General features: G+C 41.6%; 1 protein-coding gene across 4 annotated transcripts in view; it reads left to right on the top strand.

Moving 5' to 3' along the window:
• Positions 1-14,405, top strand: part of LOC134539201 (mannosyl-oligosaccharide alpha-1,2-mannosidase IA-like) — an 86,574-nt gene that overhangs the window by 63,103 nt on the left and 9,066 nt on the right. For all 4 annotated transcript variants that reach the window (XM_063380979.1, XM_063380981.1, XM_063380982.1 and 1 more), the window contains 4 exons: positions 2,240-2,458; positions 5,863-6,042; positions 9,166-9,379; positions 13,178-13,402. In XM_063380979.1, coding sequence (XP_063237049.1) covers positions 2,240-2,458; positions 5,863-6,042; positions 9,166-9,379; positions 13,178-13,402 — 838 coding nt within the window. The remainder of the gene's footprint in view (positions 1-2,239; positions 2,459-5,862; positions 6,043-9,165; positions 9,380-13,177; positions 13,403-14,405) is intronic.

Raw genomic sequence — 14,405 nt, forward strand, 5'->3', positions numbered from 1 at the left:
ATCCTGCAAAAAAAAAAAACCTTTGGATTGTCGAAATTCTAGAGAAAAAAAAATTCAGAATGTTGACACCTGAATAAAGTAGCTTATGCAGTTCAAACCACGTCATTTTACACAAAACGTTCTCATTTTATTTATGATTGTTACTGCATAAATGTTTGAGATGGTTAACTTGATGGTGTAAGCCTTACTCAACTCCTGAATCCCTTGAAAAAATTATAATAAAGTCAAACAATGGTGTGCTGTAATTACTTATAGAGAAATCTTCATGAAGACTGAAGCCTGTACAGATATTCTTGGTAGCGAGAAATGTTCCACTGGTCTGGTATTTATGCTGAATTGTAAACATGTGTAGACTATAAGATAGAGTTGTAACTAGTGCATGTGTGTTTACTGTTTTATACCGTTGTAATGAATTCGTGAGCGTTTTAGTTTTTGAACTATTATTATAGTTCGTCTGTTTAATGTGTTTTTTTTTTTTGTTCTAGAATATTATGTATCTGCGTATTTTCACTGTGTGTTGTGTTTTGTCATTTTCTTATTTTCAAGTGTCTCTCCGTTGAATCATAGTGTCCGTTATGTATGTACTAGAATGTTTTACTAATTGTATGTGTTATTACATTGGGGTATTGTGTTCATAGTCTTTTTAACGAAGCAAGTTTAACTTCACAAACACGAAATCATTCATTAGAAAAACTTAATAATTTTATTTCAAAATATTTTTGTATACTACCTTTTAGACTCTGAGAACCAAACACCCTATATTTTTGGTAGAAGTATGCAAATTTAATATACTACCTCATCACGATGGATATATTTTATTATTTATTCCACGACAGAAATGATACCGCTGTGAAAGGTCTTCTACAACGGCTCTTCCGTTTACGTTGCTGCGTGCGACCAATAGAAGCGGCGGCGGTAGCAGCAAAATAAAATTTGTCGGGCACCGGGGGGGAAGGGGGGGGGGGGTTAACGTTGCTAGTAAGCTGCAAAAATAAAAAAAAACTTTAGGGTGTACAAATTCTAGAGGAAAAAAATTTCTGAATTTTGAATTATGAATGAAATTATCTTAGGCAGATAATATAATAACCACGTTATTTCATACAAAAAGTTCTCACTTTATTTATAATTGTTACTGCGTAAATGTTTGAGATGGTTAACTTGATGGTGTACGCCTTATCAACCGCTCGTGTGCTAATAATGTTCGCAGGCTTTCACGGCCGTTGTCTGAAGTAGCTTTGGCCTCTGGGTTGTAGCCGTGTCCTTGGCGAATAACTCACCCGACGTTTCTGGTCGACATTGCAGTCGCCATCATCAGGGAGCAGTCACCCAGTAGGTGACTGCTCCCTGATGATGGCGACTGCAACGTCGACCATAAACGTTGGTGAATTATTCGCCAAGGACACGGCTGCAGCCCGGAAGCCGAGCCACTTCACTTGCGCGCTGTTGTGGGAATGCTTGGCGAAGACTGACGGGTCGTGGGGTAGGGGGCCGATGGTGGTACACAAGCTGGGATGGGTTCCTCAGCCCCTGTGTATAGCCAAAGCTCTAACGCCCTTCCTGGTTGCGCATGCGGCGTGATCCGCATCCACGCACGTGGGGGCCCCGGGGCGGCAGGGCCGTGAGGCTAAAGCCGGGTTTACGATTAATTTCCTTAAGAATTATAACTTAACATCGAGCACACGATTAAGTCAAAACTACATTTCCCAGTTTATGATTGACATAGAAGTCGTTAATTCTAACCAATCACAGCACAAAACACATGGTCGGCCATTGTTCGAAACGGAGAAGCAGGTTTGAAATAGGTTATTGACAAATGGGATATCTATTTTTCGAAATGGATGATGATTACAAATGACAAATATACGAATTCTAACCCAAAATACTGCCTCGCTTGGTCCAATAATAAGACATAAACTTCCGGTTGAAAGGTTCCGGTTTGTTGTGATTGGTCGCTTCCCTTAAGTCTTAACGAAAAATATAAAATATAACCATTTCTGTTAAGTCTTAAGTCATCATATGGTTCGCACACGACCCGTCAAAATTCACACACGACAATCATAAACCATTCCACTAGTTTACATAGAGTCATATGGTAAGTACACGACTAAGTCTTAAGTCTAAATTCTTAATTTTCAATCGTAAAAGAAAAGGGGGAAAACCCCTGTGACGTGCTGCTGTTGTGGGAATGCTTGGCGAAGACTGGCGGGTCGTGGTAGCGTGGGGGTTGGTGCCCCTGCAGATGATGAAGCACGCGTGGGACAACTACGTGCGCTACGCCTGGGGCAAGAACGAGCTGCGGCCAATCAGCAAGCGCGGCCACAGCGCCAGCATCTTCGGCTCGCAGTCGCTGGGCGCCACCATCGTGGACGGCCTGGACACGCTCTACATCATGGGGCTCATGGACGAGTTCAAGCAGGGCCGCGACTGGATCGAGGAGAACCTGCGCTTCGATAACCTGGTGAGCCGACCTCACCACCTCACAGTCCTCAACTTTCCCTTAACTCTCCGTTAACTCTCCTTCCATGTCCACCGCCAACCTGACCACCTCGGAGTCCTCAACTTTCCCTTAACTCTCCGTTAACTCTCCTTCCATGTCCACCGCCAACCTGACCACCTCACAGTCCTCAACTGTCCCTTAACTCTCCGTTAACTCTCCTTCCGTGTCCACCGCCAACCTGACCACCTCGGAGTCCTCAACTTTCCCTTAACTCTCCGTTAACTCTCCTTCCATGTCCACCGCCAACCTGACCACCTCACAGGCCTCAACTTTCCCTTAACTCTCCTTTAACTCTCATTCCATGTCCACCGCCAACCTGACCACCTCACAGTCCTCAACTTTCCCTTAACTCACCGTTAACTCTCATTCCATGTCCACCGCCAACCTGACCACCTCGGAGTCCTCAACTTTCCCACAATTCTCCGTTAACTCTCCTTCCATGTCCACCGCCAACCTGACCACCTCGGAGTCCTCAACTTTCCCTTAACTCTCCGTTAACTCTCATTCCATGTCCACCGCCAACCTGACCACCTCACAGTCCTCAACTTTCCCTTAACTCTCCGTTAACTCTCATTCCATGTCCACCGTCAACCTGGCCACCTCACAGTCCTCAACTTTCCCTTAACTCTCCGTTAACTCTCATTCCATGTCCACCGCCAACCTGACCACCTCACAGTCCTCAACTTTCCCTTAACTCTCTGTTAACTCTCATTCCATGTCCACCGCCAACCTGACCACCTCACAGTCCTCAACTTTCCCTTAACTCTCAGTTAACTCTCATTCCATGTCCACCGCCAACCTGACCACCTCACAGGCCTCAACTTTCCCTTAACTCTCCTTTAACTCTCATTCCATGTCCACCGCCAACCTGACCACCTCACAGTCCTCAACTTTCCCTTAACTTTCCGTTAACTCTCATTCCATGTCCACCGCCAACCTGACCACCTCGGAGTCCTCAACTTTCCCATAATTCTCCGTTAACTCTCCTTCCATGTCCACCGCCAACCTGACCACCCCGGAGTCCTCAACTTTCCCTTAACTCTCCGTTAACTCTCATTCCATGTCCACCGCCAACCTGACCACCTCACAGTCCTCAACTTTCCCTTAACTCTCCGTTAACTCTCATTCCATGTCCACCGCCAACCTGGCCACCTCACAGTCCTCAACTTTCCCTTAACTCTCCGTTAACTCTCATTCCATGTCCACCGTCAACCTGGCCACCTCACAGTCCTCAAATTTCCCTTAACTCTCCGTTAACTCTCCTTCCATGTCCACCGCCAACCTGACCACCTCGGAGTCCTCAACTTTCCCTTAACTTTCCGTTAACTCTCATTCCATGTCCACCGCCAACCTGACCACCTCGGAGTCCTCAACTTTCCCTTAACTCTCCTTTAACTCTCATTCCATGTCCACCGCCAACCTGACCACCTCACAGTCCTCAACTTTCCCTTAACTCTCCGTTAACTCTCATTCCATGTCCACCGCCAACCTGACCACCTCGGAGCCCTCAACTTTCCCATAATTCTCCGTTAACTCTCCTTCCATGTCCACCGCCAACCTGACCACCTCGGAGTCCTCAACTTTCCCTTAACTCTCCGTTAACTCTCATTCCATGTCCACCGCCAACCTGACCACCTCACAGTCCTCAACTTTCCCTTAACTTTCCGTTAACTCTCATTCCATGTCCACCGCCAACCTGGCCACCTCACAGTCCTCAACTTTCCCTTAACTCTCCGTTAACTCTCATTCCATGTCCACCGTCAACCTGGCCACCTCACAGTCCTCAACTTTCCCTTAACTCTCCGTTAACTCTCCTTCCATGTCCACCGCCAACCTGGCCACCTCACAGTCCTCAACTTTCCCTTAACTCTCCGTTAACTCTCATTCCATGTCCACCGTCAACCTGGCCACCTCACAGTCCTCAACTTTCCCTTAACTCACCGTTAACTCTCATTCCATGTCCACCGCCAACCTGACCACCTCGGAGTCCTCAACTTTCCCTTAACTTTCCGTTAACTCTCCTTCCATGTCCACCGCCAACCTGACCACCTCACTGTCCTCAACTTTCCCTTAACTCTCCATTAACTCTCATTCCATGTCCACCGCCAACCTGGCCACCTCACAGTCCTCAACTTTCCCTTAACTCTCCGTTAACTCTCATTCCATGTCCACCGCCAACCTGGCCACCTCACAGTCCTCAACTTTCCCTTAACTCTCCGTTAACTCTCCTTCCATGTCCACCGCCAACCTGACCACCTCAGAGTTCTCAACTTTCCCTTAACTCTCCGGAAGATAACGTTGGCTACCTTGATGTGAGCTCTCCTTCCACGTCCACCGCCAACCTGACTCATTGTCACGTTCCGTCTCTGAGCCGAGCGTGCAAGAAGCGGCCAACCACCGTTAAAAAAAGTATGCAATTTTTCATCACTCTTTTCTTATGACGTTAATCACGTAAAATTATCGTCCGTAAACCGACTTTACAGACAAACCCCGCCCCCATATTTTTTTTTGTAGTTCGTTGCTGGAAAAATAATCACCATGAACGTTTCATATTATCTGTTTTCCAATGCGGAACAACCAAACCACCATGTTAAATTTTTTTTATTTAATATTTTATTTTAAAACTTAAAAAAAACTGCACAGCCGCAAAGTATGAGTGTTGAAAATCATAATCTCAGTTTCAGTTGCAAATAATACACTTTGAGCACACGCCTGCAGATGTGCATTTTACCAAAGTAAAACAGTTTGGCATTATACTCGATATGCCATTCCTTAAATTCTGAACTAATCATGTCTGTAAAATTACTTTTTTTTTTTAAATTTAAGTAATTGTGTTTCAGAAATTTCTCGTTTTTGTTTATATTTAAAACTAAATTATTTGTGCTGGCATTTCACGACTGCAGAAAAAGGGATCACAAGCTGTGTCTCGGCGTGTGGCGAGCAGAAGTGCAGTGCGTCGCCTGATGTGAGCGGTGTGCGGGGACGCACCACAACGCCGAAAACCATAACGCCGAAATGCCAGATTGACCGCAACGCCGACAGCTAGAGAACTGCAGTGTACCACAATGCCGAAACACATTAACCCCGAAAAATGTCATTGCAGGACTGCCACAAAGGTTAGGTTAAGTAAGGTTAGCACACAAATTCATTCAGTTGTTTTTCATTTTGCTCCTGTGCCCCCCCCCCCCCCCCCCCCGTCTTCCCCGCAGCAACATTTTTCGGCGTTACTGTATTTCGGCGTTGTGGTACACAGCAGTTTTCTAGCTGTCGGCGTTGCGGTCAATTTGGCATTCGGCGTTATTGTACGTTCGGCGCTGTGGTATTTCGGCGTTGTGGTAACGACCCGCGTGTGTGTGTGGTCGCAGGCGTCCGACCTGTCGCTGTTCGAGGTGACGATCAGGTTCGTGGGCGGCCTGCTGACGTGCTACGCGCTCACCGGGGACGTCATGTTCCGCGACAAGGCGGCGCAGGTGACGGACAAGCTGCTGCCCGCCTTCCAGACGCAGACCGGCATCCCGTACTCGCTCGTCAACCTCAAGACCGGGGTGAGCGCCCTATCCTCCACCCGTCCAGACGGTTCCACTATACAACTCTACGTAAACGATTGTGTGGCCATAACTGTAAATGGATCTGCGTGTGGCATAATTTGTAAGGTTCCCCCTGAGTTCCAGTAATCTCGAAACAACCTGACACAGACATGTCCATAGACTCTTCGAGACAGACACGCCCATGGAGACTCCTCGACACAGACACGTCCATGGAGACTCCTAGAGAAAGACATGTCTATAGACTCCTAGAGAAAGACATGTCTATAGACTCCTAGAGAAAGACATGTCCATAGACTCCTAGAGAAAGACACGTCCATAGACTCCTAGAGAAAGACACGACCATGCAGATTCCTCGACACAGACAGGTCCATGGAGACTCCTAGAGACAGACACGTATATACAGATTCCTCACCACAGACACGTCGAAATGGACACGTCCAACAACTGTACACGAGCACCTCAACAACGACGAGACTTACACATCCACTCGGACACGTCAGCGTCAGAAGCTTCCAAACTCGACGAGGCGTGTGTGTCAAGTTGTGGGGACACGCAAGCTGGTTGGACCAGGTATTTTGAATCTTGGCCTAGTCATATTGATTGTAGTTCCCCCATTGTTTCCCTAGATCACCCCACAGGTAGTTGTTAGGATGGTTCTCTGCCATAATTCCCAGTCCCGCGGACTTTAGTTGCATGTGTTCGTTTGTGTTGAATGCATTGGTAAGTCTTGAAAACCAAAGTTATTAAAAATAATATGCCATTGCTCACAGGCAGCACAATGGCTAATTGAAAGAAGGTGTGGAGGCACCTTTATCTCGTGTCAATGGGATCATTAACACGCCTTTCTTTTACCACGTAAGTGGCAGTGACTCAGCCAAGCCATACAGTCTTAGTACTTTTAATTGTTTTGTTTGGACCTGACATCTAGTGGAATTTAGAGTCCATTATTAGCAGAGAAAACACTTAAAACAAGCCAGAGTTGTTGGGACAGAATTGGGCCATGGCTTATTTTAGGAAACCTTCCCGGCATTTGCCTAGTGATGTCGAGAAACCACAGAACAAAAAGAGTTCCAGATGGATGGATCAAGATTCTAACTGGGTCCTGTGGAACAGAAGTTGAGCTAATTATCACTTCTCACCTTGCTTATCCTAAGCAATGTGAAATCCAGTACTAATTGAAACAAGTCTTTTTTTTGTTTAACTTTCTGACCATGTGCACTGAGACCATGACACCTGTGTGGTGAGGATCAAACCATTTTGGTGACAGTCCTCACCCCAATCGTGTGCACTGCTAAATTTATGAACGCCAATTCAGTAGCTAGATGGTTTGAAGCCCACAACAATTTTCATCATCCCATTATCTTGAACATCTCACTGCAGAACATTCTGGTGAATTTAAAGTTTTACTTTCCCAATAGTAAAAGAAAATACATAACATCATTAGATGCTTGAAAATGAATTTTGTACTTTGTTATAAAAAAAAAGTATGATTTATGTGATAGTGTGTGCACTATACTTTGTGTCATTTTTTTTACTTTGTCAATAACGTTATGAAAATTTCATGAGCATAGAAACTGTATGGAGTCATACATATCTTAGCTAAATTCAAACCACAAATATGTCGCTTGATTCAAAACCTTAAACCATTTTTATTTTAATAAAAGTGGTTTTCACTATGCATTGATTTGAATGTATGTGAACAAAGTAAAACCTTTTTTTTTCTAAGATTAAATTATAAAACTCCAAGTTGGCCTTAGCTAAATCTGCTTGTCTGGCTATTTTAATAGTTACAAAAAGATTTTGAAAGTTACTAGACAGTCATTTTCTGCTGATCAGCGGTCCTGTAAAGCATTGCATGCGTTGAATTGATAGGTCTTATCAGCATAACGGTTGGGTAATGGTCTCCGACGTTTCGGTCAACATAGCAGACTTAATCAGGGTAGCAGTTGAATTCTGCGATTGTGTAATTCCCCTATATATGAGTGCAGAGAAACTACACAACCCTCAGCAGGCAACTACCACCCTTAAGACTCACATACCGTGCTGGCTGTTTCATTTTCTTGTCATTACTTTTATTTGAAGATATTCAATGTAAATGTATCATGATACAGTGGCGCAAATCTGTAGGATTCTCAAGTCATCTCTGGATAGTGTGCTTGTATATTGTACACTGCCCATATTTTGGCCTATATGCATACAATAAGCAGAAAATTTCAAAATATGCAGAAAATTTCCCATAAATCATAGTTTTGACATTTTCACGGTCACCATTTTGCAAGACCTGAGATATATAGCCCCAGGCCTGATATCATGTGGATTTATATGTTTTGCATTAAATTTCCATCAACAGATAACAAGTAAAAATGTCATGCACATGTTCATAGTTATGATCGCCATAGGGACCCCTTTGTAGCTATAGATTAACGTTCAGTAAATATCTGGTAAGAAAAATTTGTGACCCAACAGCAAATGCAGCAGAGCTATTTAATTAAAAAAATTAATCAACTCGGCATTGAGTCGGAGCCTTAAAGACAGTGGCGTAGCAGGCGGATGGCAGGGATGGCCCCCGCCAGGGGCGCCGGAGCAGGGGGGACACTGCTGTGACGGTTTCGCGGTTACTGAACGTTTCCCCCTCTGTTTTAATCCAAGAGGGGGCGCCATTTTGAAGTCTGGCCAGGAGCGCCATTTTGAAGTCTGGCCAGGGGCGCCATTTTGAAGTCTGGCCAGGGGTGCCATTTTGAAGTCTGGCCAGGAGTGCCATTTTGAAGTCTGGCCAGGGGCGCCATTTTGAAGTCTGGCCAGGGGTGCCATTTTGAAGTCTGGCCAGGGGCGCCATTTCGAAGTCTGTCCAGGGGTGCCATTTTGAAGTCTGTCCAGGGGTGCCATTTTGAAGTCTGGCCAGGGGTGCCATTTGGAAGTCTGGCCAGAGGTGCCATTTTGAAGTCTGGCCAGGGACGCCATTTTGAAATCTGGCCAGGGGCGCCAGTCACCTTAGCTACGCCACTGCCTCAAGATGGCGACGCGAGTGCGATGTCTGTTGGAAACTTCGGGGATCATGTGTGTTCCGCCCCGACCCGGGCCTGTAGTCCTCGAGTCGGACGGTGGCGTGGTGTGCCCCAGTCGAGCAAGAACTACGGCTGGGCGAGCGGGGCCTGCAGCATACTGTCGGAGTTCGGGACGCTGCACCTGGAGTTCTCGTACCTGTCTGACGTCACCGGCAACCCGGTGTACCGCGCCAAGGTGGACCACATCCGCCGGGTGCTGAAGAACATGGACAAGCCCAACGGGCTGTACCCCAACTACCTCCACCCCAAGACCGGCAAATGGGGGCAGCGTGAGTCCCAGCTTGCCAGTGGCGGATCCAGAGGTTCACCTCGGAGGGGGCACTATAGGATTTCAGAATAGCCAGAGAAAAAAATGTCTTAAAATTACTAAATTTGTATTTAATCTGCTCACACTACACATAACATCCAACCACCAGATTTTATGATTCTACAAGAAATTAATTAACTATATTAAAATATTTTATTGGTTTCAGAAACAATAATTTTTGTCGGCAATATTAATGTAGCAGACAACTGTTTTTTTTTTTTTTTGGGGGGGGGGGGGGAAACACTTGCCCCTGGTGCCCCTCCCTTGGATCCGCCACTGCAGCTTGCAGTGATCAGTTTCGCGTAGCTGGAAGGCTCCTTCACTCTCACAGATCTTTACAAAAAAACGTTGCATTATTCTATATCCCAGCTGTTAAAACACACTTAAAACTAGCTTCTAGTGAGTGATAATCATGCAATTTATTCTAGCAAATTTTTTTCAGTTACGAATATTTGCCAGGGTTTTGTTCAAATAGCAGATAACATGTATTCTATATATGATACAAGAATAAACAACACATGAAATTTTCAATACTTGCATGATCAAAAAAATCTGTAAAAATTGCAGCAAAACAGCATTGAAATGCTATGACTAGAGATGAGATTTTATGGTGGATTGTGATGAAAATGAAATAACACTGATAAGTTTGTCAATAAAACAAACATTATTGACCCTGAAATGCAAGTTCATTCACCATTTAGCACCGAAATATGACTAAAAACATTAAATCAATCAGAAATTTAACAAAACTTAAGTCATATTGCATAAATGGTATCAATTATCGTAAATTGAATACTATATATTTAGCATGTATTTTTTTCCACTATGTATAAACTATATGAATTGGAAAAAAAATACTGTTACGTTGTTTGATCTTGCATCTCTTCTCAGTATGCTAACACGTTTTTACATTGATGACATTGGCACATTTTTCAAACTAAAAAACTTTGCTAATTTACTTCTATTTTTCTGTGTAGTTCTTTTCTAAACATGCTTATTACTAATGATTTTTATCGTATTAGTGTATCATACGTCAGCCAAAAAAGTGAAAAAATTTGATAAAATATATACGAAATATTTTTGTTTCACATTTGTTAATACATTTTTTTATGATTAAAGACAATATATGAAAATAAAATAATAACACCGAAACTCCTGTTTCGAAAATGAAATTGACCCAAAAGTAAGACCACAAAATCTTGTCCCCAGCCAACACTAAACTTTAATGTTGATAATTTTTTTTTGTTGTATCTTATATTTTGAATAAATTATACAACTTGCAGACAGTGTCAGATCCAAAAGCTCATGAAGTGGAAAACGGAATGCAAGTTACAATCCGAAGGAGGGACCTTAAACCCTCAGTTTAGATCAAGTGAGATGTAAAGCCATTAATTGAAATGATATATCTATATGTTAACTATGCTAGTGTATATAGTTTTGATTTTTTTTTTTTTTAATTGTGATTAAAGGAGGGTATGGTTTTGCGTCATTCAAATGTAGCCATGGTGGTGCTGTATGTTCAATTAGCGGTGTTGTGAATCGTGTGCACAAGCTAATTTCAAGTTGTACACTGTAATTTTGTGTTGGGATGCTTTGCAGACTTGGCTAAGGTCTTACACATAATGGAAATTCTTTATTTAGGCCATTCTGTGGGAAACCGTATAAATCTGGTGTATTAAAAAGGCTTTAATCATGCTTGTTTGGGACCATAGTCTTGATGGATCGGTGATATTTGATGGCTTATCAAACGTTAATATAGTTTATAAAAAGTTTAAAGAGGACTACTCAATGTGAAAATGTAAAACATGAAATGTAAGCTGTTGGGAGCCAGGAAACGCTTACAGAAGTGATAAAGTCTGAGTGAACGAAAAAAGCAGTAGGCTAGTTGCAATGATACTAGATGCAAAATATTCATTAAGTCAAATTATTGTGAATATTGTTCTTGGAGACCCTGTATTACCTTTTTTTTATATATATAAAATAGGTATAAGATTGAAGTAAAAAAAAGTTATTAAACATTTGTAATGTTCGAATTAACTCATTGATTAACCAAATAAGCACTATATATAACATCATTCAGTAAAATTAATTATAAAATAACCCTGCATAATATTAATATTGATTATTCATAAAAATAAATGAAAAACCTCATATTTTTTTTTTTTTAATTTCCCTCTTTGTTCAAGCAAAACATGAACAACACAATGTTACGGCCTTGATCTCTACCACCGAGATCAAAGCTGACGAACGTCCCACACACACCCATTGCTGAGAGAGAGGCTAAAATCTAGACTTTTAAAAAAAATGTAAAAATCACTAAACTCACAAATCATAAATCCTCTCCCTTAACTGCGTGTGTAGGTATTCAAAATGATTATTACATAAATCAGAGTAAAATCAAATATTAAACAGAGCTTTGATTCATTCGCTTAGTCAAAGCTTCACACTGGGCTAAACTGCAGTAGTGCACCCTGGTGTGAACTAGAGCAGCTTGATTTGCGGGACTACGGTACGTGCTGAACCATAGAGACTTTTCACCTTAACTTATGGTTCTTTTATTTTAAAGTGACATTGACATAATTTTCTGGATTGTTTTAATGAATACTGTTTTTTATTTTTTTATTTATAAATTTAAGTTTATTTAAAATAAGTTTATTTAACACGCACACAAACAGTCCTAAGACTTTAGTAGTGTGCACACATTTAAAAATAAAAACAAAAAAAATTCAAACTATAGAATAGGTACAAACACACAGTCCCAGTACAACCTTTCTATACCATAAATGGTTAAAAAAGATGACATAAGTAATAAATAAATATAAAATAAAGACAATAACAACAATGCATAATGAACAAATACTAAATAACACAAAAATAAATAAAACTGACACAAGAATTATTTAAGGCTGGTGTTACAACAGTCAAACACAACCAGATAATCAAGTGTTTCCAACTGAGTTAAAGCCAACAGGCATTTGGAAATAATATTTGTATGAATATAGCACAAAATAAATGTAATATGTATATATTAGCAAAACACCAAATTTTTTAAATCTTAACCTTCTTTCTAGTTCGCAGTGAAAAACTTTCGTACTTGTTGGAATCGGAAATAAGTCAATAGAGTATTGTTATTCTGTCTTTTGGTATGTAATAAAGGAGGCTTACAGTTATTAAATGAGGGAATTTTAATGCCAGTAGTTTCAAAAATTTAAGGACGGTTAATGTTATAATTATAACAATTGTATATAAATATTGCGTCTAAAATTTTCTTCTAAGTGAAATTGAACCTAAAGGGGAATTTAAATCTACATTAAATAGAATTATTTATTTTTTTGAATATGAATTCTGTTAGTTTCATTTGTATTGTGTCGAGTACGTCAGCATCAGTATTATTGATGAGCTACTGATAGAGACCTGAAAAATTCGCGGGTTCATTTCGCGTTATGCTAAAATTCAAATAATTATACCTTAGTGCGGCTTCTGCCATTGGTTCACTGTTAATCTGGAGGACTGAGGGCCAATTAGAGACCCTCATTCATAGAGGTTACCCAGTCGAGACGACTCGCAAGTCAGCAGCCAATGTATAGTTGGCATTTGCCCGAGAGTGTAGAGGATATTGGAGTCCATCCTGAAGTTCATTGAACCCGCAAATTTTTCCGGTCTCTAGCTTTTGAGCATGATTGGCAAGTGATTTGTGCATGGTGTTAGCTGCGTGAAATTTTTTTCCCGCTGTCTTTATGGTGCGTGTTCGCGCCCGCAGATCACATCTCCATCGGCGGGCTCGGGGACAGCTTCTACGAGTACCTGCTGAAGGCGTGGCTGCAGTCCGGCAAGACGGACACGGAGGCGCGGCAGATGTACGACGAGGCCATCGACAACATCCTGAAGCACATGATGCGCGTCTCCCCCGGCGGACTCACCTACATCTCCGACATGAAGTTCGACCGGCTGGAGCACAAGATGGGGCATCTCGCGTGCTTCTCAGGTGCGCAGCCCGTCGTCTTCCGAGGCTTGTAGCTGCGGTGTTCCGCTGGAGTCGACACTGCGTTCAGTACATTACCCGCGGCTTGAGACGAGTTCTTTGATGGTTCCATTGAAACATTTCATCTCTGAGATATTTTACATTTATAATGGTTGAGACCGTATTACTTAGTCATAGACACTGATGTAGAGTTTTATACAGGAAGTCCACAAAAGAATGCTCCAGTTTCAATGATATATTACAACAGTTCAATTTAGACTGTCTACAACAAATAATTTTCTTATAAATGTTAATATAGTATGTGCAAATTTAGTTAGTAATTGAGTAATTGATGACATCATTTGGGAACTTAAAAACTAATAATAGTTACACTAGGGGAAAAAAAATTAACTGTCTGAAAATTGTAGTCAAAGCGTGTATTCTTAGTTACAGCTCGATGCCAAATGCCATATTGTTTATTTAATTTCTTGACGTTTCTCTTAATTAAGGGCTGTTACTGTAAATTCATCACAACTGCTCTCTCACATTTTATGTTTCTTTGCAAAGTTTAGCCATCACATGTTTACAAAGTGTTGTATAATATTGGTAAATAATAGCTGTAAATTAAAGTGTTCATAATCGTGGTTAATTCAGTGATATTTGACAGATCGTAAATAACTTCTTAAATGTCTGATGACAATTTTTTTTGATAACACAAAGTGCAAGAGATCTGTCGTGATAAATTACTTGGAAACATCCTTAAGTAATAGTGATGAAAGGATAATGAAAACCAACATGGTGTGAGACTGAGTTTTAAGTATCAAAATGTAATAATAATTTTATACTCTCAAGTCAGTCATTTTGTTGGCCTGCTTTAAGAATCTTTCAACTAAAAAATATGATCGGGTAAACTATCGTACATTAAAAGTCTTTGTTTGCATGTTTACAGAATTAAGTTGTCAGAGACAGTGCTTAGAAGCCACAGTATTATCACTGTAATGTTCAAAAAATATTTTTTTGTATTAAT

This window comes from Bacillus rossius, chromosome 15, assembly GCF_032445375.1.
Source record: "Bacillus rossius redtenbacheri isolate Brsri chromosome 15, Brsri_v3, whole genome shotgun sequence".
NCBI lineage: Eukaryota > Metazoa > Arthropoda > Insecta > Phasmatodea > Bacillidae > Bacillus > Bacillus rossius.